This window comes from Elephantulus edwardii, unplaced genomic scaffold (assembly GCF_000299155.1).
Source record: "Elephantulus edwardii isolate Elephantulus edwardi_28Jun2011 unplaced genomic scaffold, EleEdw1.0 scaffold00064, whole genome shotgun sequence".
In the NCBI taxonomy this organism is placed as follows: Eukaryota; Metazoa; Chordata; class Mammalia; order Macroscelidea; family Macroscelididae; genus Elephantulus; species Elephantulus edwardii.
This window is the reverse complement of record NW_006399814.1, coordinates 7,830,262-7,856,334: the sequence shown is the minus strand read 5'-3', so window position 1 is coordinate 7,856,334 and position 26,073 is coordinate 7,830,262. Positions and strand designations below refer to the sequence as shown.

At 52.6% G+C, this 26,073-nt stretch overlaps 2 protein-coding genes across 2 annotated transcripts in view; one reads left to right on the top strand and one right to left on the bottom strand.

The window, feature by feature from the left end:
• FAM118A (family with sequence similarity 118, member A) overlaps nucleotides 1-8,488 on the top strand; it is a 12,115-nt gene extending 3,627 nt beyond the window's left edge. Inside the window, exons 4-8 of the mRNA XM_006888033.1 lie at nucleotides 1,978-2,106; nucleotides 3,721-4,006; nucleotides 5,178-5,210; nucleotides 5,806-5,889; nucleotides 8,469-8,488. Coding sequence (XP_006888095.1) covers nucleotides 1,978-2,106; nucleotides 3,721-4,006; nucleotides 5,178-5,210; nucleotides 5,806-5,889; nucleotides 8,469-8,488 — 552 coding nt within the window. The remainder of the gene's footprint in view (nucleotides 1-1,977; nucleotides 2,107-3,720; nucleotides 4,007-5,177; nucleotides 5,211-5,805; nucleotides 5,890-8,468) is intronic.
• Nucleotides 8,489-11,148: 2,660 nt separating this feature from the next.
• Nucleotides 11,149-24,453, bottom strand: SMC1B (structural maintenance of chromosomes 1B). The gene is given in 7 exon segments (XM_006903761.1): nucleotides 11,149-11,193; nucleotides 17,651-17,778; nucleotides 18,936-19,083; nucleotides 19,987-20,141; nucleotides 20,648-20,792; nucleotides 22,789-22,801; nucleotides 24,320-24,453. Coding segments are annotated over 7 exon segments (768 nt in total).
• Nucleotides 24,454-26,073: the final 1,620 nt, after the last annotated feature.

Here is a 26,073-nt window from a genome sequence, read left to right as displayed (position 1 = left end):
TGGGGAGTTTGTCCTAAAGAAGTCTTGCCTGCTGCCTGCAGAGACCTGAATTCTGGAACGCTGTGTTCCTGACCCCTCAGGGCCACTCCTGACCCCTCAGGGCCACTGGGACCTGGGACATGAAGCCCCGCAACTCTCACTCCTGTTGTCTTTTTCTGGATTTCTTCTGCATTATTTCCTACCCATTCCTTTGTTCCTTTCTGGTCCCTGGCAGTGTAACTAGTTCCCACGGGACTGGTAGCCTAAAGGTTGGTGGTTCAGCCCCACCTAGTGGTGCTGTGGGGTGAAGGCCTGGCCACCTGCTTCTGACCCATGCAGCCCAGTTCTGCTCTGTAACACAGGGGTCCTGTAGTCAGAATCGCTCCATGGTGTGGGATCCAGCCCTCTCCCGGATCCCATCCTAATTGACCTTGACTCCTGGTGGCCTTTGCCCAAACCCAGGTGGTAAACGAACGGAAAGCTAAGACTTCTGTAGTCATATTGATGTTCGATGAGAATAGAATAGATGATGAGTCTCTTTTGGTGAGTAGAATAGAAGGAAATGGCATTCTGTGCAGCAGTTTCAATCTCGTTTCCCCCTTAACATCATACTGTCATTGGAGGAACTCCGGTGGCATAATATGTTCACGTGCTTCACTGCAAGCTGAAAGGTGAGAGGTTCGATTCCACCAGCCCCTGATGAGGCACTCTGGCCTGTAAAGATCTCTGGCTTCAGAACCCATGGACCGCTCCGTCCTCCGGGTCAGTTGGACATCAGCGGGCGTGATGTTGGTCAGACTGAGTGTCATTGAACTGTCCGAGAGCGTGACGTGGCATTGCCAGGTCGGCCCCCCACACCCCTGTCCTGTCACCGCTGTCAGCGGCTGTGTGGGCTCCTTCTTTAGGGGAGTTCTGACGGGAGTCTCAGGATCCAACAGCACACAGCCGTTTAGAGCGGTCATCAAAATTACCGACTTACTGTCTAGAGAAATCTGTTGACTTTCGTACCTACTGTGTATACGTTACCAGTGAGTCAGCTTTGCTTCATAAACATCCCGTAGAGCAGCTGGTGGGTTTGAAGCACCAGGTTTCAGTAGTTGAGCGTTCCAGCCACTGTGTCACCAAGGCCCTTTGACTTCAGTGCACCCACTGCCAACCTCCCGCTCACTCCTGACTCAGCCACTTCCACCAGGTTTCCCAGGCTGTGAATGTCCACGGGAGGAGACGGTCTGGAGTTCTCCTCCAGAGCAGCTGGTGGATTCATACTTCTGTCCTTGTTGTTAGCAGCACGGATACGTTACACCCTATGCTACCCTTCCCCTGTGTGTTTAGGGACCTATGTGCTCTGCCCAAGCAGTTATTTAAAACAAAACCAGCCAGTCATTTGGTAGATGTAAACCTGCTTGTTTCTTCCTGAGGGAGCCTGCGTGCACTCATTTACTTTTTCTGAGGCATCTGCCCGCCTCCACGTGGATTTCTGTCACGCTGACAATGGGCTCACCCTGTGTGTCTGGTCCCAGCTGGTTCCCTCCGCACTCGGGGAGCCCGAGACATGGGGTGGGGGCTTGCTGGAGACACTCCTGGCCCCCCAGCCCAGAATTCCCACAGCATCACATTTTGGGGGAGAGGGGGGCCCTGGGCACAGACTCACTGACCGTTTGATGAAGCTTTGTTCCATAAACAAGTTTCTCCAGCTTGTAGAAATGATGCCTAGATAAACTACCCCAGCCTCCGCCGTCACTGGTGTGGCCGTATTGAGAACGTGCTGTGTGACATGGAAGCCACAGTCCCTCTGGTGGTGCTCTGTGCTGTCAGGTGTCCCCACTCAGCCCTCTGCGTCTTGACCGGCCTCCACCTGCCCCAGTGGATGGCCGAACTGGCCCCACCTCACTTGAGTTTCTCGGCATCTTTCTGGGGAGGTGTGGGGACACCTGCTGCATCTCGGTGTCCACTGTCACTAACACCAGGCTGCCCTTGGTCCTGCTGCATGTCCTCCAGGTTCTCCAGTGGGCGAGAGGACACATCAAATATGGAGTTCTCCACATCCACGGCCTGTACACAGACCCCTGCGGGATGGTGCTGGACCCCTCTGGGTATAAGGATGTGACCCAGGACCCCGAAGTCATGGTACGGCTTACTTGCTGGTCACCCTGGAGATATAGGATGGCCACTGGGCTGCAGTCTGAATGACTCTTGCTTCTGGGCGAACCTGCCCGCCACTTACCCTTTGGACTGCTGCTGGGGACAGGGCCACATCTGTCTTCTTATCTGCCTGGAGGCCCTGGTGTGGTGACTGGATGTGTAGTGTTTGCCAGTAGTGCTGTCATGTCCCGAGGCTCCAGGCTTGACTGGTCCTCCCCAGACTGGGCTGGTCCTCCCGGGGCCAGGCTGGGCTGGTCCTCAGCTCAATCCCAGCCTTGCTGGAGTCTCTGCAGCCCTGGGGCTCCTCCCAGCTCATCTGTGGAAAACGCCTTGAACTTGAACGCACTGACTGCTCACTCACTGGGTTCAGCCTGTTGGCCCCCCTCCTCCTACACTCAGCCGTCTGTTTAATGTCAAATCCCAGGGCTGCTTTGAGGCTTTCTCAGAAGCACCGGTCCTTCCTTGTTCACCTGTGAGGTCAGGGCTCCACCCCTCCTCTGTCCCTCGCTGGCGTCCGTAGGCACCGGGGATGACTGCAGGTGAAGGACCGGACTGAGGAGTGACTGTGACAAGCTCTGTGGGTGACTGTAGTGGTCCCTGGCGCCTGTATCAGCGAGTCCTATGGTTCTCCCAGCCACTCCTCACCCCTGCTGCCCACAGTCCCATCTGTGCGCCTGGGGCTGCTCCCTGATCCCCATCTGTGCTCCCCCAGGCCATTCCTTGACCCCCGTCTGCTTCCTGGGCTGCTGCCTGACTTCCCATCTCTGCTTGCTGTGTGGCCCCTTGACTCCCATCTGTAACAGCCCCCACAACCCCATCTGTACTCCCCAGGCCACTTCCTAACCCTTCTGTGCTCCCTAGGACATTCCCTGACCCTCATCTGTGTTCCCCGGGCCACTTCTGATTCCCTGTCTGTGCTGCTCCAGGGCGGCTACCTGAACCCCCATCTGTACTGCCCCAGGCTGCTCCCTAACTCCCATCTGTAACCCCTCAAACCCCCATCTGTGCTCCCTGGGCCACGCCCTGACCCACCATTTGTGCCCCCTTGGGCCGCTCCCTGACCTGTATCTATGCCCCCCACAACCCCTATCTCTGTTCCCCGGGCCCCTCCCTGACCCCCACGTGTTCTACCCCAGGCCCCTGCCTGACCCCCATCTGTGCTTCCTGGGCTGTTCCCTGACCCACTCTGTGTACCCCAACCCCTACCTGTGCCCCTAGCCTTTCCCTGGCCCCCGTTCTGTGCCCCCAGGCCGTTCCATGATCCCCTCATCTGTGCCCCACCCCGGGCCACTCCCTAACCCTCCATTTACGCGCCCCCTGGCCCCTCTCCATGACCCCTATCTGTGCCTCCTGGCCTGCAGCCTGACTCCCCTCTGTACCCCCTCACAACCCCCATCAGTGTCCTCCCTGACCCCCATTTTGTGCCCCCTCAGGCTGTTCTCTGATCTCCTCATCTGTGCCCCACGCTGGGCTGTTCCCTGACCCCCTATTTGTGCACCCCCGGTCCCTCCCTGGTCCCCATCTGGGCTCCCCCGCGGTCTTGGCTGTGGTGCTGTGGCCATGTCACGCTGACCGGGCCTGTGCCTGCCTCTCCCACAGGAGACCCTGCAGAACCTGTACCGCACCAAGTCCTTCCTGTTCATGGGCTGTGGCGAGACGCTGCGGGACCAGATCTTCCAGGCGCTCTTCCTGTACTCGGTGCCCAACAAGGTGGAGCTGGAGCACTTCATGCTGGTGCTCAAGGAGGACGAGGACCACTTCTTCAAGCACCAGGCGGACATGCTGCTGCACGGCATCAAGGTGGTGTCCTACGGGCACTGCTTTGACCACTTCCCGGGCTACGTGCAGGACCTCACCACCCAGATCTGCAGGCAGAGGAGCCCAGGTATGGCCCAGCCGAGGCCCTGTCCACAGGCCCGCTCACCGCCTCCCGCTTCGCCTCTGGAGGGTGGCTCCGTGTGCGGTAGTGCCCGGGGCCGGGAGCTGATACTTCACCCCACAGCACAGAGCTGAATACAGCTGCCTGCACGCTGGGGGCCTTGACCAGGCCGCGCCAGCACGTGAGCTGTGGGAGAACCTAGAATCCTCTCCTGTCTCCCCACACGCGGAGCCACAGCTCCAGATGCACATGAGGCTATAGAGACCTGGAGTCTCCTTTCTAGTGTCACCTGTTCTTCTGGACACAGCCCTCTTTCGGAGCAGTCCTTCCCTGTCCTCGTGGGGAAGCTCCCGGGCCAGCTGCAGTGGAGACGGTTGAAAAGTCCTTGAACTTGGTCATCTTGAAGAAAGGGCTGTTAGTGGTGTTGTGTTCAGTGTCCTCAAACATTGACGTGACTCCAGGATTGATCGTCATTCTAGCTGTGACCGGAAACTTGGGGCACGCTTGGGGCTGTGTTACCCCTAATGGGCTGTGGCACCAGCTAGAAGCTTCCACGAGCACAGGCCGCTCAGGCCGTGGGTGACGACGGCTCAGTGCTCTCTCCTCAGACTCATGAGAACTCCCTGCAGGCGAGCTGAACAGCTCCTGGCTAGCTGACCCCCGGCAGGCTTTCAGACGGTGGAGATTGTCCTTTCTCCTGCGGGGCTGCTGGTGGATTCGAACCACTGGAAAGCTGCTTACCCAGAGGCAGCACCACACGCTGTGGCTGGGCCCCCAGTGCTCTTGGCCTTCCCCCAGAATTGTTCACGGAGGCAGCACGTTGGGGACAGACGTCTGACCAGGCAGCTCTCTGCGGCCCCAGGAGCAGAGGATGTCGCTGCCTCAGCGGTCGAGGCTGTGCGTGGCCTCGGTGTGACGTGGTTCTGAGGCAGCCCCTTCACCACCAAGTCCACAACAGCGGGTGGTGCGACGAGCCTGACAGGCTCATGCTGCGCCCAGTTAGTGTCCACAATCCGACCCGGGCACCGGCTCCTGGACGGCAGCCTCGTGTAGCCCGAGCGCGAGTCTGCGGACGGGGCCACCCGACCCGCACGTGAGCGCGGCACCCGGAGCCCACCAGGGGCGGCGGGGGGCGGGGTCCAAGTCCTCCTCACCCCCCGTTTTCCTTTCTTCTCAGAGGCTGACCGTGTGGACAGCACCACCTTCCTGGGTAAGGTCCCCTTAGTTTCTGCAGCACCCTCCTCTGCCCACCGTTGCTCGTTATCCACGGGAGTCCCTCTTGAACAAGGGGCCTGAGGTGACCCCTGCAGGTCAGGGGTGAGGGGAGCTAGGCTCGATGGTGACTCTCGTGTACCAGGGGACCAGCCCCGCCCCCATCCGTGTGAGGCCGGGAGCTGGACGCTGCTGGCCCTCGGATTCAGCCGTGAGGCCCTGCCCTTTCCTTCTGTGTCCTCTGCACGCTAGCCTGGAATGAGGCCCCTCCTGTCCTGACCTCACCGTGCTGATGGCACATTCCCACAGTGTCCCAGTCTCCTCAGGGCACCCTGGGCCTGCAGCCCCGTCTCTGCTGCTGTCCACGCCCATGCACGCAGCTCTCCTATCATTGCTGTCCACACCCATGCACGCAGCTCTCCTATCATGAGCGATGCCTTCACCCCTGAGAGGGGTCTGTGGTGCGTGCAGGACAGCAGCGAGCGAGCACCACGGGGACACAGCTTAGAACAGGCCCCGGGCCAGCTGGGTGAGAACAGGCCATGTGCACGGACACGCCCAGGCACGTGGGCTCAGACAGCTGTCCCCTCCAGGGACCGCGTGCCAGGACTGCGCCAAGAGGAAGCGGGAGGAGAACGGAGTGGACGTTTCAAAGAGACCCAGACAGCCGGACACAGGTAAACCTTCCTTCCATGTGCGCGCACGGTCAGGGCCCCCATCACCCAGAGGGTCAGCGACCCCACGGCTCCCCCACTGCAGTGGCCACAGGCGCCCCTGCTCATGGTTTCTGTTTAGTGACCGCTGAAGACCAGGGACGGCCCAGCTGTCGGGCAGCTTGGGGGCTCCCCAGTTGCGAAGTCACCCACTTAACCATATTGGTGGCCTTATGTGTTGGACTGCCAACATGAAGGTCGGCAGTTCAAACCCACCAGCTGCTCCGTGAGAAACGTGTCCATCTGCTGCTGGGAAGGTGACAGCCATGGACCCCCTTGGAGTGGTCCTGCTGTGTCCTCCAAAGGCACTGCTGGGAGTCACAGTGACCCTCCACTGAGAAACAACGTGAGGTGGGGGTGTGGGGGAGATTGGCCAGTCTCAGTCCTGGGGAGCCCTGGCCGCACTGCTGTCTTCAGAGGTGCCTCCCTGCTGTGTGCCTTGGAACTGCTGAGTTGACTTAGGGACTACAGGTGGGGTTCTTGTAACTGTTGCAGAAACATCAGGACCTCCCCTCACACCTGCTTTCCACTCTACCTGTCCCCGAGGTGGACTGTTGGTCTCGGGAGACCCTTCTTTTAAACTCTAGTTTTGTGGCCTCAACCCTGAGCCGGGTGACCTGGCGCACTCACCAGGGCCCCTTCCTCCTCGCGGGCAGTTGTTCACTTTACCTGAGGCCCCAGGCTTCCTCCTCCCCTTCCTTCCCCGGCCCCCGTTTCACTTCCCTAACTCCGGGCCTCTGCCCTCCGCCTCGGAACTGGAGGAGAGAGCTCAGCCGCCTCGGTTAGTGCGGAGAGGTGAGATGCCACTGAGGTGCTGACGTTGGTAAAACAGTGGAGCTCGTGTCTGTGGAACGCACGGAGAGGTTCCTGTCCCCGTGTGGACTCCCCAGGGCAGGTCACGGGCGTGTGTGGCTGGCCTTACGTCCTTGTGTTGCTCTGGTGGCCTGACGGGTGAGCTGTGTCCCGAGTCTGCTCCCGGCTACGGGCGCCCTCCCGCCCATCCTGTCCTCGCCTTCTGTCTAATGGCTGCATCCTGCCCAGTGCCATGGCCTTCCGTGGCCGCTGGAAGCCGTGGCGGTGCTGGCCGCTCGCCGTGTGTGGCACGAGATCTTCCTTCATTGTCCCCCCACCCTGGGCGTGCTCCCCTCTGGTTTTCTTAGTCCTGGGATGATCTCCCGTGACTGTTTCTCCCGTCCAGCTCCTTGGTTTTTCCGACATTCACCCTCACTGGGACCTCTCGCGATGAGTTCTCCGGGCTCTTCCCTTTTCTCTCTTGTCATCTTCTGCCTACCTTACCAGAGAACAGTGACTTGTGGGCCTCATCGGCGTCCCGGCCAGCCCTGGGGAGAGGTCTCATTGTAATGCTTTCCAGTTCCTGAGCCTTCCCAGCGGCCAGCGGCCCATTGCTTCTGTCAGCTCAGGAGCCAGGATTTTGTTCAAGTAGAAAACGGCAGGAAAGGCCTCGGTGGTGGTCAAGCGGGGATCTCGGAGAGTCTGAAGCATTTTCTAAGGGCCTGTTTGCCAAGTGGTGACGTGATTTCTCCGCGGGTCTGTTTGAGCCCTGGTGGTGCAGTGGTTAGATGTGCTTGCCTGCTGCTCAGAAGGAGGCTGGTTTGGACTCCGCCCCTCCAGTGAGAGGAGGCGGTCTGCGTCCAGGAAGGTCACAGCCTTGGGTCCGGTGAGGTGGCCCTGCCGTCCTGGGGGTCACTGAGTCGGAACCACTAGATGGCCCGGAGCTCAGGGGACCCGCACCTTCCCTTTGACAGAGGAGCTGCACCACTGACGTGACAGGGTGTAGATTCAAAGACTCACATAAACAAAGCCGTTAAAACCGGAGTTCACGTCCAGAGTGAGTGGCAGGTGGTGTTGGCAGACCCTCTTTCTTGGGGACCCTCTTTCTGTCGAGGTTTTTGCACAACTCTGAGTGGATGTTTGGGCCGTTACTTCAGCTGGTAGCGACCCTGGATAGAAGCCCTGTGTCCTTGGGTTCTGGAGTGTCTCTTCCCTGGCTGCATCTTCCCCAAGACCCCATACTGTGTCTACCAGTGGTGGCTGTACCCCACTTTTCCCAGGAGTGTTTGTGAGGACAGCCTCTGGGCTGTTTTTGGGGTTCCCTGGTTGGGTCTCCCCCTTGGGTGAGTGGCCCAGATTTTGTCCCTCCAGCCACACCTGCTGGTCTGAGGACAGACTTCGGGCTGTTGGGAACCTCGCCTGCACGGTGTGAACCCCACTCCCTAGAGAATGGACTGGCGAGTGTCCATAATGGACTTTGACCTTTTGTACACAGTGGCTCTGGTTCATTGTGGAGTGGATTTCCAAGTCTCTAGTGCACAGCCAAACCCCAAACTACCCAACTTGCAGCAGACAACCTGAAGGCTGGCTGGTGGCTTTGAACCATCGACCTGTCAGTTCACACTCAAGTGCTTAATCACTGTGCCACCAGGGCAGCCCCTCTCCCCAGGCGGCTTCTGACGCGGAATCTTGCTGCTGATACTCTGTTAGCTGAAGCCTGATGTTTGGTATTTCTTCTTTCTGTTTAACAGATGATGCTGGAGGATCTTGAAATCTTTAAAACCAATAAAATCTGCAACTTGAAAACCAGCCTTCTGTAACCACAGTGCAGCAGACAAGGAGGAATGGCCAGGCCATGTGCATGGACCTGGTTCTGGACTGGCACCCGCCCAGGGCGTGCGAGGCTGGGCGGGGCCCCCAGACGTCATGGAGGTGCGCACACGCGGCTCGGGGCCCCTTAGCATGCTGTCCTCCTGTCTGGGTGGCTTTTCCAACACGGGAGGGTGGAGGCCGGCCCAGCAACAGTGGTTGCCGAAGAGCAAGAACCAGAGACTGACATTTGCTCATTTTCACGTGGAAACATCTGTTACAGTAGGAAAAATTAAAGGTATGTTGTTGCAATGTTGAAAAGCAAAGGATGAGTGGCTACCCCAGCCGGGTGGCTGGACAGTGGTTCTGAAAAAGCCACTCCATGATACATAACAGGGCACCTTGTGGTCACGCCCATCCCAAAGGACAGTAGGTCCACTGTCCCTGAGCACTGCGGGGGCTCACGTGCGGCGGGGCAGCACCACGTTTCCCACACACAGCTCGTGTTAACGGAAAGCTGCTGGGGTCCTTGTCAGGCACAGGCCAGCCCTCTGCTCCGGGGTCAGCTCAGGTGGGTGAGTTTGTGTCCTGTGACCTCACAGGCTCGAGGCACAGGTGCCTGTCACAGCCCCAGTGACTGTCAGGGGTGATGAAGTGACCACTTGCTGGTGGCCCTGAGTGGGGGCGGGGGCCGTGTGGGACGAGATGAGCAGAGACCCACTGGGGCCATTTCCTGTTTCTCTGACGCCTGGAGAACAGCTGTCCCTGGACCCTGAATAAAGCGTTCCCTGTGACCTGTGTGCTCACGTCTCTCGGGCAGGAGGGCCTGGTATGACCTGCTCCAGGACGCGCGGCTGCAGTCACTGCCCCGCTGGGGGCCGTTTCAGTCGTCGGCCAAGTGCAGCCGGGGTGCTGGGCTCTCGGCTGCGCAGGGGGCTCTGAGGTCCCCTTGAGGACCGGCCCGCACGGCGCTGGCTCTGCGGTGCTGTCCTGTGCCACTGCTGGATTCGGAGACAGTGAGTGGACACACGTGTGTGCTTGGTTTCTTACGTGGAAGAGGCCGTCGGAGCCCACGGTGCTGGCCTTGTTGATCATGCTGCGAGGTCTTTAATGTTCCAGTATGCTCACTGGTCACTGTCTGGGCCCCTTAGCATGGCAGGTGTGACCCCACTAAGTGGATGTGAGAGCCCCACTTGTGCCGGCAGAGCCCGCCCTCCCCGGTGGCCCCGCATTGCCCTCGGCCACTGCCAGCAAGCTTTGTCAAGAGCAAGTGCCTGTGACGGGAGTCTGGCCCACTCGGGGGTGAGGTGGGGGTGTGTGTGTCTGTCTGTCTGTCTCACAGTGTACGTGCGCTGTCTTACTCGGTCCCATGAGCTCTGGGGTCCTGGATGTCATCAGAGCTGCGCGCGCACGTGTGTGTGTGTGTGTGTGTGTGTGTGTGTGTGTTTGCGTGATGTCTTTCTCTGTCCCGTGAGCTCTGCGGTCCTGGATGTCATCATCAGAGCTGATGTGCGTGCGTGCGTGTGTGCAGTGCTGTCTGGTTTGGTCCCATGCGCTCTGCAGTCCCGGGTGTCTTCATCAGAGCTGCGTGTGCCCGTGTGCGTGTGTGCGCGTGTGCACGCGTGCTGTCTCACTCTGTCCCATGCACTCTGCAATCTCGGGTGGCATCATCAGAGCTGCCCGCCTTGACAGCTTGCTGGCCCTCGGGGTTCAGGGGGTCCAGGGCGTCTCAGCGTTAGAGCCGGCAGGACTGCATGGAGTTCCTCCTGGTTCCCTCCTGGCTGACAGAGAGGCTGCTCATCTGTAAAGTGGATGAACTGGTCCAACCCCTGGACAGGAGAACGGACGGTCCACGCTCTGCAGGACGTGCACGCTCCTTCAGAAACGGGCTGCGTGCGCCTTGACAGCATCCGCGTCTTTGAAATGGAGGCAGCGTGGACCCCACACCATTGTGTGTCACCTGGGGCAGTCCAGGCTCCTGAGAGGCTCCCCACATCCCAGTCCCCTGCTCCAAGGCTCTGGGCCGCCCTAGTACTCAGGTCTGACAAGTTCAGCCTGCCCCCCACCCCCAGCGAGCAGCCTCTTACTCGAGTTGTCTGGTCCTGCCGTGAAGTGGAACAAGGGCTGTGTCTTTCCTGCCCCTCACGCTTTTTAACGGAGGGGTCATCTTGAGAAAGCCTAGAGGTTTTTAAAATTACTTCTTAAAAGAAATTAAGAAGATTGGGATTTTACTGGAGGAGATATTTTTTGGTTTTCAAATTTGTAACGTTTGAAATGATTTTCTTTTCAATGACGTAAGTTTGTTTGAGACCATTTCCCACAGAGGAACGTGCTTACCGTCCTGGCTTTTAATAACTGAGCAGTAAGGTCCCACGAGGGGCACTTAAACCTGACGTGGGAGTGGCCACAACTGGCAGGTGAAGACGCTGCAGAAACCGCAGTTGTCCTGATCAGACTGTCACAAGGGGACTAGTTATGGTACAAACTTGCTTTTCTCTTAAACTCTTTCCACTGTGACAGACATACCCGGAGGGTGGTTTAAACACAGTGGCCCTGGGGCGCCCGGCTGCTGTGGGCTCAGAAGTCGGCTCTGAGCCCTCACAGTGACAGATCCCCAGGCCCCTAACGGGCCTGTTGGTGCTTCTTCCCGTTTTCTTGCCCGTTGGGCTGGATACGGAGAGATCCAGGGAGAGGGCTCTGCTGAGTTCAGTCCTCGGGCTGCAGGGAAGACACGGCAAGCGTCGGTGCCCAGCGGAAGGCCTCCAGGGTTGCATGTGTTTAAGGAGGAGCTGGTCTGTACCCCCTTCTGCGAGTACTTGGCTCTCTGCATTTACAGAAGCTGTTTTGTTTTATCCCGCATGTTTTTTATCTTTTGGGACCATCACGTCAGCTAGGACTCAGCGATCTCAGGAGCAGCAGATAGCCTGCCCGATCCTGTGTCTGACTTAACTCAGCCCTCTGTTCTTATCCGGGGTTCTTCGGCCAAGTATCTCTGTCCCAGCCATTCTGCAGGCACAGAGGAAGGGGGAAGCGGGAGCTGTAGGGGCGGTGGCACCTCTCTGGGGGTCTGAATCCACCAGCAGCTTCGAGGGAGAAAGATGGGCAGGTCCTATGTGACTGACACCACTGGGGGACCAGCTGCAGGAGGGGAAGTGAACTGTCACCTGTACTTAAAGGCACGGGAAGGCTAGTCACTACTCCTGAGGTTAAAGGAACATCCAAGAAGTAAAGTCTAACTCTAAAAACGAAAGGATCAGCTAGAAGCACTTTCCTCCTTTCGCTCAGGGTAGGAACCATGGGTTCAAATTCCAGAAGCTGCCGGAGAACTTGGATCTGTCCTGATGCCTCTGGAAGAGAACTCGTCCCTTGGTGGTTCCTGCTCTGTTGTAACGCCCACAGGCCCACAGGCCACAGCGGGAAGTACAGCGCTGAGCGCCCACCCCACGCACGCACGCACGCTAACCCACAGTGTTTCCCAACAGAGCTGCTTACTGCATTTAAAACACATCTGGAAGTTCTGTACTGTGGTTACTTTGAAATCTTATTTGATTAAAATTTATGTCTGCCTCAAGTTTAAAAAAATCAAACCGTATCTACAAACACTGCTGGGAACCATTCCCTCACTGTATTTTGGTAAACATGTAACACACATGCTTGCCATTCAGCCACTGCTAGGGTGCCCTTCAGTGACCTTTGCTCGGCACCGCCCCCCAGCCCCCTTCACGTGAACTTTTCATTTACCTCTGGGTAGATGCCAGTCAAGGCAGCGGATTTTGACTAGAACTCCTCCTTGAGAGACATGATTTATCATCTGCACCTGCTCGAGTCTGTTCTTTGGTGTAACTTGATAGCTGGGGAGACACCTAGGAGTGTTGCTGGTAGGGTTAGGGGCTCCTCTAGCCCCCCAGCACATCCACGACGACTGCAGAAATCCCGAGACAGAAGGCAAACGAAGTAGAAACCGCCGAGAGGAAAGTGTGCATGACAACATACACCACATCGCATCTGTACACTCTACACAGTGGCTCCTAGTCCAACACTGGAGTCAATTCAGTCTCCGGGAAACGGGAATGTAGGTGCTTTTAGCGCAGAAGTTGGTCAGGAGTGCCCAGAGGTGCCACCAGTGCAGGTGTCGGCACCTGAGGAGCCACTAAACCCATCACTGTCACCTTGGTCCAGACTCGGACCTGGGACGGTAGGATTTTCAAGGCTGCAGTCTTCACAGTAGCTGTCTTGGTCTTACTTCCAAGAACCAGCTGGTGGTTCTAAACGGCTAACCTTAGTTAGCAGCTGGCCACTTGAACAGCTGGGCTGTATGGAGACCTTAATGAAGTGAGGGAGGCCTTTCCCAGAATACGGGGTGGGTGGTGTCAGATAAACACACCAAGTGGTAGAGGTCCGCCATTCTTAGATCCAAGCGAGCTTGCCCTCAGTGGAAGAGGACCAAGATCTCTACGACGCTGCCCTCTCTCCAAGCCACCAGAGGCTCTGTGACGGGTCTGGGCTGGCCAGTCCTTTGTAAGGAGGGGACTTGTTTTCTAGGTTTTGTGAGTACAGTTGCATGTTTAAAAAGCAGGAGGTATCAGAGATGTCTGTTAACACAGCCTGGGAAATCCTGCCACCTTCCAACGTGGTCCAGGCTGCGGCTACTGCAAGCCCCCAACTCGTTTCAATGACTCCGCAGAAAAGAAACACAAGAAGAGGTAGGCATCAGAGACCGAGGCCAGCAGCCCAGGAGCGAGGGGCCCTTTCACAGGACGTAGGAACCGAGCTGACAGAGTAGGGTGCAGACAAGACTGATTTGAAATTGGGGATAGGATGGTGAGGGATTGTGGAGTTTCATTTTGTTCTCTTTGGGGTCACTATGAACACTTCATTGTGCTCGCGTGAAACTTCTACCTAGACCAACACGCTGGAGCATGAACTGGGCTAGGGAACACTCATGATTTAAAACAGGAGAGGTGTGTGTCAGGGCTGTAATGTTTGTCCATACCTACTTAATCTATATGCTGAGCAAATTATTTGAGAAGCTGGACTCTGTCAAGAAGAATGCGGCATCCCACAACCTTGCTTGCTGAAATGGAAAAGGACTTGAAGCAATTACTACAGAAGGTTAAACACTGCAGCCTGCATTATAGATTAAATCTCAACCTCAAGAAAACAAAATGCTCACCACTGGACCGATAGGCAACATCAAGATAAACGGAGAAATAATTGAAACTGTCAACTTCATCTTATTTGGATCCACAATCAATAACTTACTACCAGCAGTCAGAGGACGTACTGCCCTGGGAAACACTCCTGTCAGGGATCTTTCCAAAGTCCCGAGAAGCAACAATGTCAGTTTAAAGAGTAAAGTGTGCCTTATTTAAGCTATAGTTTTTCCAATCATATGCAACTAAGAGCTGGACAGTGAATAAGGATGACAGAAGAATTGATGCCTTTGAGCTGTGGTGCTGGAGGAGTACTGAACATCCCATAGACGGCCAAAATAAAAAGCAGATGTGTCTTGGAAAAGGGGCATCCACGATGTTCCCTGGAGACAAGAATGATAAATGAAGCTTTGTCTCATATACCTGGGGGTGTTGCTAGGAGAAGCTATTCCCTGGAGAGGGACATCCTGCTTGGGGAGGTGGAGGGTTGATGATGAAGAAGAAGATGTCTTACAAGATGGATTGACATGGTGATTATAGCAGTGGTCTCAGGTGTGTCTTAGATCTTGAGGATGGCACAGGACAGGACAGAGTTCAGATCTGTTGTTCACAGGGTCCCAGGCGTCCTACTCAACTCCAACAATAAACACTGTTCATCAAAGACTAGTGAGATGACAGCATGAAGCGAGCAAAACGTCATTACAAAAACAGAAAAGACCAAAATGGATGTCAGGAGAGACCCTCAAAACTAGAGCCTCGAGAAGTCAAAACAAAGGAACCTGATGCCAAAGTAAGAGATGAACAGGGGATTTCAGATGGCAACTGGAGAAGGTAAAGTGTAATGGAACGTACAAAGAGCTGGAGTCTGAATAAAAAGGGAAGAACTCGCTCAGCATTTCTCAAACTGAAAGAATGGAAAACAAATTCAAGCCTAGGGCTGCAATACTGAGATGCTATGGGCACCATCTTGAATGATCCTGGAAGCATGAGAAGTATGAATTACAAAGTCACTGTACCACAGAGAATGGCTGACAAATAGTTGAGGAAATAGCAAATGATAAAGAGCCCGTGTTGATAATGGTTCAAGCTGTATTGTAGGCACTGGCAAAAAATAAGGCGCCAGAAATCCATGGGATTCTGGCACATTTCAACCAAGTCCAGGCCTGGAGATGCCCAACCGTCTATGCCTGGAAACTGACAGACTACCGCCATCTGGACAGAGGACTAGGAGAGATCTCTGTTTCCATCTCCAAGAAAGGTAATCCAACAGTATGTGGAAATTGTTGAGCAGTGTCATTATTATCCCATGCAAGCAGAATATTGCTGAAAAATCACCCCAAAATGACTAGAACAGTTCATTGACAGAGAACTGCCAGAAGTTCAAGCTGGGTTTAGAAAAGGCTGTGGAACCAGGGATATCATTGCTGATGTTAGATCATGGCTGAAAGTAGACAACAACAAAAGAGTTGTTGACTGTGCAAAGGCATTTGACTGTGTGGATCCTAACAAATTACGGTTAACACTGAAAAGAATGGGAATCCCAGAACACTTGACCGTGCTCATATGAAACCTACACTTAAAGCCAGAAGCTATTGTCCAGAGCAAGGGAACACTACATGTTTTAAAATCAAGAAAAGGGTGCATCAGGGTGGTATCCTCCCCCCCCCCAATAGCTATTCAATCTGTATACTGAGATCATTAGAGAAGCTGGACTTGATGAAAATAAAAATGTTTCATGAAAAAGAATGTGGTCTCAAGACTAGAGGAAAACTCATCAATAACCTGTTAAGCTGGTGACACAACCTTACCTTCCGTATTGATTACATCTCAGCGTTAGGAAAATGATCTTCACCACTGGACGAATCTGCATAATCACAATAGATGGGAAGACAGACTAAAGTTGTCAAATCATTTGCTCTTGCTTGGATCTTGAATTAACACCCTTGGTACTAACAAACAGGAGATAGAGAGATATATTGCATTGGCAGAGTCTGTTGCCAGGTACCTCTCCAAAGCCCCAAAGAGCAATGATACAGACTTAAAGACTAAGGTGCCAGCAATTCCACTACTGGGAATATATATACCCTGAAGAAACCAGAACTGCCACCCAAACAGATATATGCACACCCATGTTTATTGCTGCATTGTTCTTCACAATAGCAAAGAGATGGAACCAACCTGATTTCCCATCAACAAATGAATGAATAGAGAAACTGTGGTTTATTCACCTGATGGAATACTATGCAGCACTGAAAAAAACCTCATAAAATATACAAAATAGATGACACTGGAGGACATCATGCTGAGTGAAATATCAGTCTCAAAAGGATAAATACTGTATAATGCCACTAATAAAACAGGACTGACATGGGGATTAGGGGACTAAGAAAAGAGGGGATAAATAATGAACATTTCATTTAAATCCATGAGGGAAAGAGCTATCTAAAAGAAATATATGATCAGGTATTATTTGCATGACAACAGCCCAGAATAAGAGGTGCACAGCGAAGTGCCCTGGGGGGTGGAAGGGAGGGAGGAAATTGTGCAACGATGAAAGAGTCCTTTTTAAACAGAAAAGTGAACTGTGGGGGTGGGGATTAGGGAGGAAAATGTGCAACAGTGAATGAATGGAAATTAAGGTTTTTGTAAACTTTCATTAAAATATCAATTAAAACCCCCAAAACAACAGAAGGAAAAAAGACTAAGGTGCAGGGAGCTCTGGTGGCCTAGTGGCAAGAAGCTGCACTGCAATCCCAGAGGTATGTGGTTCAAATCCACCAGATGCTTTACTGAAGAAGGAGGAATAATCTCTTCCTGTACCAGTCTGATCCAATTTGACGGTACACCCACAAAATAATAATAATTTTTAAAAACTTAAAAAAAAAGACTAAGGTGTGCTTGATTCAAACCACAATTTTTCCAGTCATCTGCTATGCCTCTGAGAGCTGGATAATGAATAAGGAGAGTTATCAGTGATGCCTTTGAGCTGTGGTTTGGAGAAGAGCACCGGATATCCATGGACGGCCAAAAGAACAGATAGATGTGTCTTGGAGAAAGTGCAGCCAGAATGCTTGGAGGCAAAGGTGCCAATGCACATACTCTCAACATACTCTGGGCACGCTGCTAGGAGAGGCTGTTCCTCAGAGTGGTACATCTTCCCAGCGTGGAAAGGTCAGTGAAATAGACGAAGACCCTTGATGAGGTGGACTGACACAGGACAGGACAGGGTGCAAGTCAGTAATGGGTCGTCCTCCACTCAGTGGCATCTGGCAGCAGCAGCGGGTCAGACCTGATGGGCCTGCTGCCAACAGTGAGAACCCTCGGTCGGCACTGCCACCTGAGCCTTCCCAAGCAGAGTGTTACTGCAGGACGACAACGGTCCTGGCACCCTTTTTGGCAGGAGCGTCAATTCAGATAGACGGCTGGCTGGGCGGTGAGCTGGCCAAGACCCTGGTGAGTTGCAGCTGGAGCTCTCTGGTGGGCAGTGGGGGGTACAGCCAGCAGAGCCGCTACCTGTAAGTTCAGTGTCAAATACAAGTCTAGATGGGGTTCTTTCCTGAGATGCCTCCTTGTCCTTCACACAGGAAACAGGGTCAGGCACAATTACAGAGACTGACTAGGTAGACTTTAGAACAAAACTTGGTTTCGAGGGAGGGAAGAACATGAACTGTAAATCTTGGTAACTGTGGTGAGATGCTACTTTTGGTTTGTATTAAACACCTAATTTGATGAGGTCCTAAGCCTGTGCCTCAGGCCTGCTGTTAGGGGCCTTCTGGTGACGTCTGGATGCAAGAGCACCAGTGGTGGACGCAGAGGCAGCCCCTCCAGCCCTCGCAGCTCACCCCGCTAGGACCTCTGCACATTAGCCCTTTTTGAGGCTTACATTGGGTTTAAAAAACATTTACTTTAGTCAATTCTCATTGCCTTCCTCCAAATCCTGTTTGCTCAGCATACACCATCACCTGACTCACAGTGAACCTTGAACTCTTATCTCTGCTGGTCAGAGTCAAAAGCAGCAAGAAACTTCCTTTGCCAATGTTAGTATTGCCCAGGGCTGCGTCCACTTCATCCAAGACAAAGAATGGAGCTGGCCGGAAGCAGGGAAAAGACAGTCCTATCAGTCATGTGTACAAGCGGCTTGGCAGGGGGCCTGCAGCATCCTGAGGGAAAGGAGACCGCTCCCTCCTGGGCCTTCGGACTGGCCACAAGTGACCTCGGTGTGCCAGACCAATCACTCCACCTCCTGCCCCAGACTGGGCCCCAGGAGGCAGCACTGAGGGGCAGCACCCTCCTCTCCGCATCCACTGCTCCACCCAGGCCTCTTCATCTAGAAGGTTCTCAGCCCACAGAGCCCCCACTCTCTTCTGTTCCAGGTCCTTGGAGCACATGGGCTCCAGAGCCACATCTCTGCTGCCTGCAGCTCCTCTAAACTCTGTTCTGTTTTTTTTTGTTTAATTTAAATTTACTATTTCAGTAAAAATTTACAGAAACTGGATTTCCATTCATTCATTGTTGCACTTTTCTCCCCTCCCAACCCTCCCCCCTAGTAAACTACCCTCTTGGAAAAGTAAAAGACACATTCTTTCATTGTTTTACAAACCTTCCCCCAGGTCTACTCCACTATGCAGCCTTTGCTTTGGACTCCTGTCATGACAAAAATGCCTAATCCTATATCCCTTTTAAACAGTTTTCTCCCTCATCTGTTTCAATGCAGTATACATTATTGAACCCATCTTTCTCAATCTCTCCCCAACCCCGAGGTCAGTCCTATTTTACAACAGAGGCACCATGCAGTATTTGTCCTTTTGTGACAGAGATATTTCACTCCGCATAATGTCCTCCAGGATCACCCATTTTTAATAATATTGCATGAGTTCCTTGTTTTTCAATGCAGCGTCGTATTCCATTGTGTGAATATACTACAGCTTCTCTATCCATTCGTTTGTTGATGGGCACTTAGGTTGTTTCCAACTCCTTGCTATTGTGAGCAAAGCTGCAATAAACATGGGTGTGCATATATCTGCATGGATGTCAGTTATGGTCTCTTTGGGTTATATTCCCAGTAGTGGAATTGCTGGGTCAAATGGTATCTCTATACTATGCAACTTTTTGAGAAAGCACCATACCGCTTTCCACAGTGGCTGCATTATTGACTCTGTTCTTCCCTGTGCCCCCCTCGTCCCCTTGTAGCTCCAGCATGCTAAGCCGGGAGCAGGCCTCCTGTGTGATCAAGCATCCATGGCTCGTGACCTCACCTGTGCTCAGTGAACAGGAGGGCCCATGCGGCTGCCCACTTCTCTCCCTGACAGACTGTCACTGGCATCAACCGTTTGCCTGGCATCACACAGTTGTAGCTAATCCCCTCCAAATAAGGTGCCTTGGGGTTCTCTGGGCTCAGAAGTGTCTGAAACACATTTATTCAGTGACATCAGAAAAGCGAGCATGACTCTCAACTGTGACAGATTTTAACCAGATGCTCCAGGTTGACAGTGTTGAGGAAACGGGACAGTGCTCGTAAACACTGAATTAAACGTGTCTCAGTTCCATGGATTGGGGAGGAGGGAGAACATTCTGCTGTACCCAAGCCTTCTTATCGGACTGCCTGTCATGTCAGTGTCACAGGCACACATCACTTGCCCTAAGTGGAGCCCCGGTCACCTCACTCACTGGTCCACCCGTGGAACTCTTGCACGAAGCTGACTCTGGGGCAGAGGTGCGCCCTGCCCTCCTTTATGTCAATCTTACAGAAAGAACACAGTTCTTTTCAGTTGAATTGTGCCCCTCGGTCACACAGGAAGAAGGTGAGGAGAGCGTGCATGATCTCTGCTGTCCTGTGTCCACATTCACTCCCAGGAGCACTGAATGGGTGCTGATGGTGGCAGGGGAGCCTGGCCAGAGCAGAAGCCCTCACTGAGCCACAAAGCTGAACCTCAAGTCTGCTATTTGCCCAGCATCCTCTACCTCACCCTACTTGTACCATATGGAGTTAATAAAGCATTTGAGAAAAATCAAAGTAGGATCAAAGCACAGAAGTTTAGAACTGAAGAAAACTTGACATGATCTGGCCCAGTCATTTTCCAGATGAAATCTGCTTAGAGGCAACTGGCTGGTGATTGAGTGGAGGGGGTGTGAGGGGTGTGAGGACGGGTGGGGAGGTGGGTCTAGAGCCCAGACCTTCATTCCTCTTCCGAAGGAACCAGCTCTGCCTTCAGGCAAGTCCCCCAGAGGTCTGTGAGTATAAATGGCCACCAGCAAGGACTCAGCACTCCTCCCCTGCTCGCCTGGGATCTGAGGTGGAAACACCTGCTTGAGCTCTGGCGTTTCAGCAGAGCTGCTTGTAGGTTTGATCAACTGAGATCAAGACGTGCTCTGAACACTGGCTGAGAAAGTCCCATCGCCTCCTCTTCACCTGTTCAAACTCTTGCCTAAATGTTCTGGCTTCCTTTCTGCTGGCCTCAAAACCTGTGAGAGGAAGCAATGTTCTCACTTTATTCTGAAAATCATTGGGAGGCTTCTCTTATTTAAATTTTAAAGCATAAAATATTTTTAAAGTTGGCTTTTCAGTTTGGTTGTCTTGGTTACATCTATCATCAAGATACTGCAACTATTATTCATTTCAAAATCAGTGATTTCAAATGATGAGCCCTTTTCAGAGTCAACATCCAAATAATATTCCATGTCTATTACTCTGTTTTGGAAAAGTATGAGTATTTTCCAAGATAACTAGTACATCTGGTTTTTTTGTTGTTATTGTTGTTTCCCCGCCGCCATCTCTTCAGTAAGTTACTTTGAAGCCAGAATCAGCACATCTGTTTTTAAATGAGAGCCAGATATTTTCAAAAAGAAGCAATTAACGACTTAAAAAGCAAAGCAGAGACACATTGAGGGCTGGGGAAAGAGCCAGAAGTGAAACATGCTGAACACCGTGACTGAGGCCTTGCCAACAGAACAGCGAAGGCTGCCTTCACCGTCGGTGGACTCCTGAAACCTGTCTCCGATAGGCTTCGAGGTCTCCAGAGCTCGCAGGCTGGGGGCAGCCGTCTTCAGTGAGACGTCCTCCTGAGCTTCTCCTTGTTGCAGGAGGACGTTGAGCTGGGCGTCAACTTTATCCAACTGCAGAGACATGGAGGGAAAAACGATGACCTGTGTGTCCTGTGACCTCCAACTGCTGGCACAGGTGCCCCCTAGTCCGTTGTCCCCGACCCCTGCTACAGGCCGCACCTGAGGAGCCCAGTGCTGTCCACGCTGCTCTCTAGGAACCTACTACCTTCAGATGCTCCTTCAGTCAACAACCCCGCTCCCCTGCTATGTACCAGACCGCAGGGGCGGAGGATGGGAGGATGGAGTCCCTGTCCTGAGCGAGCACGTCGCCCGGTGAGCGGGGCTACCATGAGTGAGGAGGGAAGGGAGCACCTGCTTGCCCTCCGAGTGGGTCACCTTCGGGAGGACTACCTCGCCTCCCACATTTGCTGACTAACCACGCTCCCCCTGCCTCACTCAGGAATTTCAGCATCAGTAGGTCAATTTACAGCTTTAGTTTGCTTGGTTCCACAGTCAACACTCTTGGCACCAGTAGCCAGGAAATTAAAAGGCGCATTGCCATGGGAAAGTCTGCTGTTAGGGACCTCTCCAAAGTACTGAAGAGCAATGGTGTCTCTCTGGAGACTAAGGTGCTTCTGATACAGGCCATGGTCTTCGCAATCACTTGTTATGCGTCAGAGAGCTGGACAATGACCAAGGAGGATAGAAGGAGAATCGATGCCTTTGAGCTGTGGTGCTGGAGAAGAGTATTGAGAATACCATGGACTGCTAGGAAAACAAACAGATTCATCCTGGAAAGGGTTAAACCGGGTGGCTCCTTGGAGGCAAGGATTCTGAGGCTCCGTCTAACATACTTTGGACATGTTGTGAGGAGAGACTGGTCCTTGGAGAGGGACATCATGCTTGGGAGGGTGGAGGGACAGCGCAGGAGAGGAAGGCCCTCTATGAGGTGGATTGATTCAGTGACTGGGATAATTGGGATGGGAGTGTCGGAGACAGTGTAATTGGCACAGGACAGAGCAGAGTTTTGGGCTGTTGTAGGTAGGGTTGCTATGAGTCGCAAGGAACTCGATGGCACATAACAACAACAACAGGTCAATTTACAGCCTATTGTGAAGAATTAGCAAAGTGCATTTCTAAAACTACCTGGAGAGGGAGGCGATGTTGGTAAACATGTAAAAGACGTGTATTGTTTGTAAGAAACTGTAGCAACAGGAAGAGTGGGTAGGTACTGAACACTGCACCGGAACAGGTGAGGGGAAGAATGGACTGAGAGGAACACCTGACTGGGTAGGTATTCCAGGAATGGCAGCAGTCTGGAACAAGAGGTGTGTTGCAAAGTGGATGGGGTGGGGTGGGGGGGTGGGAGGAAGAGAAGAAAATGCACAGCAATGAATGAATTTTAAAAAATCCTATAGCAACTCCTAAAGATGACATTTGACTTCACTGGGAACAGGATGATTTAACTAAATGTTAATGGGTTAGCTGGATAACTCGGACAGCTCTTTAATAAAAAGGATCCTTGCCATACACCAAAATCAATCTCAGATGAATTAAAGTGGTAAACAGAAAAAAAAAATCATTAAAGAGCAGGAGACAAACATGACTAAATGTCTACCTGGTGATGACGTAGGACGAAGTATGAAAGCCAAGAGAAATCACCAAGCAAAAGATTACAGAGAAGCCAATAAATAAGACATGCTTTCACCTAGAAATCATTAATAAAACAGGAAAGCCAGAAAGGCAGATAAATATATAAATTAAAAAGCTGCTTTCTGATGCCAAGAGCAACTACAAACACAGCCAAAGAGCCTGACAAGCTGAGGAAAATATATCAAAACCAGAAATGATCGGATGGGGTACAGACAGCCCCCCAGCACTCAGGCACCATTTCTTCCTAACACTCACATCCCTTGTGCCCTGTGGGTGGTCTGCTGGGTCGGAGGCCAAGTCTACCTCCTCTGTGTACGAGGGCTCAGGAGTGGACAGGAAACGCAGTTTGAGCCATTAAGAAGCTGTTGGTAGGTGCCTTCAGGTGAATTCCAATCACAGCGGCCCTGTGAACAACAGATCTGAGTTCTCTGCGGTCCCCATCATCTCTGACACACTTGAGTCCATTGCTGCAGCCACTGTGTCAATCCAACTGGTTGAGGGTCCTCCTCTCTTTCGTGGACCCTCCACCTTTCCAAGCATGATGCCCCTTTCTAAGGAATAGCTTCTCCTAACCCATGTGCCCCAAAGTATGGGAGACAAACCTTTGTCCCCAAGGAGCACTCTGGTTGCACCCTCTCCAAGATCTGTTTGTCCTATTGGCAGTCCACTGGGTATTCTGTACTCTCTCCAACACCACAGCTCGAAGACATCAATCCTTCTGTCATCCTTATTCACTATCTAGTCTCAAATGCACAGCAAGTGACTGAAAAGACCATGGCCTGAACGAGGCTTGCTTAGTATTCAAACAGGCATCACTGCTCCTCAGTAATTTGGAGAGGCCTCTGACAGCAGACTTTCCGAGTGTAGTGTATCTCGTGATCTCCTGACTGCTGTTACCAAGGATCTTGATTGTGGATCCAAGCAAGATGCAATCTTTGACAATTTTAATCATTTCTCCCTCTTAACATGATGCTGCAGGGACCAGCTCTAGGCAAAGGCTCGCTCTCACTGGATGTGGGAGCAGGTTTGTGCTTCTTTTAACATCTGTGGAGACGTCCTTGTGTCCTGGCATCGACCTTACCCCGTCCCTTCGCTGCTGACTTGGGCAATTTCTTGCATATGTCAAAAGAGAGGGACTGGAGACACTGAATCAAATCTGCCTTATTAGCCTAAGACAGACAGCCCATTCCCGAATGGGACAGGCAGAGAGGCCAGGATGGACAAGAGTATCTGATGGGACAGAATTCAATCAATACTAGAAACAAATATACAGAAACACATACGACTAGGGGGCGTGAATGCCTGACCACGGCCGGGGCTGCCTGTGTCTGGCGGGGGAGGCTCCATCACTCCTGGGCCTTTAGGAAGAAGCCCTCTGCCCCTAAGACCATGTTCTGGGGACCAGTCAGCCAGAGAGTACTGGCGACTTGTGTTTGCTGCAGGATTTGTCAGTGTGAAATCTCAGAAAGGGAAGAGATTTCCAACATGAGCTGTCCAGAGAAACTCTTGGTTCTCAGTCAAGATATTTCATTCCATTAGTGTTCCACAGCGTGCGCTCCCGTGGTCTAGTGGTAAGGAGTTGGCCTGCCAACCTAAAGACAAGTGGTTCAAGTCCACCAGCTGCTCCATTGGAGAAAGATGGGAAATCTCCTTCCATGCAATTTATGGCCTCTGAAAACCCACCGGAGGGTCAGCGATGAGTCGGTTACCACTTCTCAGCAATACACGTGAGTGAGCTTGTGTAGAACACGCAGTGATAAACACAAACAGAAGCGATCTACTGCTATTTCTCCAAAACCATTAGGAAATCGACTTGAAAAAGAAAAATCTCAAAAAAAAAAAAAAAGAAAAAGAAAAATCTCCACTGCCATACGGCATAAACATTTTGGGGCAGGATTTCTACGTGCGGCACGATGTGAGTTGGTCATAAGCAGTGTTTCCTGTACCTTCAAGTCCTCCCCAGGGAGCTGTAGTCCACTTCAAGAGCTGCTTCTTTTTTTTCACATATGTCAGGGGTGACTTGGGTCTGTTCTTCTTCTGTTCCCAACTGAAAGATAAGAAAATCCCTTTCCTTGGACATGCACATCTGAATCCTCCCTGGGTTCCCTCTCCTCCAGTTGCTGGCCACTCACTCAGGCCACAGTGAGGGTCCTCGCAGTGGCCATGGAAGCCAGGATATGTGCCCAGAAGCCTGGTCCCTTCACCTTCCCACCCTCACTGTGCACTGGCTTCCTCAGTCTCTCTGCTCAGGTCACCGGGGCCGCTTGGACACAGAGGGCTCATGGCCACAGCTGGGCTGGCCCCCTGCCTGCAGCTCACCCCTCTTCTCACCCTGGCCAGCCCTGGCCTCTGTCCGAGCCTGCACACGTCCTCCCCAGCTCCAGGGCATCAGAGGGCTTCCTCACTCACGCATTTCACTGTTTATCATAGTGCTGCCCACCTGCCTCACCTCCACCTGGATGTGGGAAAGGGGTTTTGTATAAGGTTGTACTCGCTGCTGTATTCTCAGTGCCTAAATGCCGGGCCGTAAGGCAGACCTCAGACATACAGTGGGTTTAGTTCCAGACCACAGCAAGGCAAATACCAAAACAAAGGGGCTCTGGGGGCCCAGACTGTGTGGAGCTGTGCTGCTTCCCTACAGCCAGGCTGCTGTGGCGGTGGGAACCCACCAGCGGCTCTGCCGGAGGAAGAGGCAGTGTCCCCCGCACTGTCTACACCCCAGCAAACCAGGGAAGGAGTCAGGAGTTGATTCTCACTTGACTTTTGCGTTTGGTTTTTCATTAAAAACAGGAAGAGGGAAAAAAAAGCATGCCTCACGAGGTTTTGGTTTCCCGGTGTATACTGAGCATGACGTCCTTCTCCCAGGAATAGCCTCTCCTAGCAACAAGTCCAAAATACATGAGATGAAGCACTGTCATCCTTGCCTCCAAGGAACACTAGCTGTACTTTCTCCAAGACATATATGCTTGTTCTTGGCCATTTATGCTTGGAAAGGTGAAGAATAGGAAGAAGAAAGGATGACCTTTAACAAGATGTGCTGACACAGTGATTTTAACATTGGGCTCAGGAAGACGGCACAGGACAGCACAGGGTTCAGATCGGTTGTTATGCGGGATTGGCTGACAATGGTGGCTATGAATAGGTTGACTTGACAGCACAGAACAATGACAACAACAGTGCATAGAGAGGTGATGTTTACATTATAGTCTAGTAAATATGCATTAGCGTTATAAACAACTTTTAAATATTCTGAGAATGACCAAAATAGCACGCAGTGGGAAAAATGGCTCTGAAGGACTTGCTGGATGCTGGGTTGTCACAAACCTTCAACTTGTAAAAAATGAAGCATTTTGTGAAACACAACAAAGTGAAATGCAGCAAAGGTAGGTGTGCCTGTGCATTTTCACCCCAGTCTGTGTTATTCTCCCCGAAAAACAGAGGAGAAGCACTAATCTTGGGTACTGAGCCTTCATGTACCATGGACTGTGATGTGAAACTGACCTAGAATCAGACTCAAAAGGAAAGAAACAGGAAGGAAAGCCTGTCATTATTTATTCCTTCTGCATTGGAACAGATGAAGATGAGGACTGTTTAAAAGGAACATGTTGTTGTTCTTGTTATGTGCCGTCAAGTCATTTGCGACTCATAGCAACCCCATGTACAACAGCCCTAAACCCTGCTCTATCCTGTGCCAATCTCA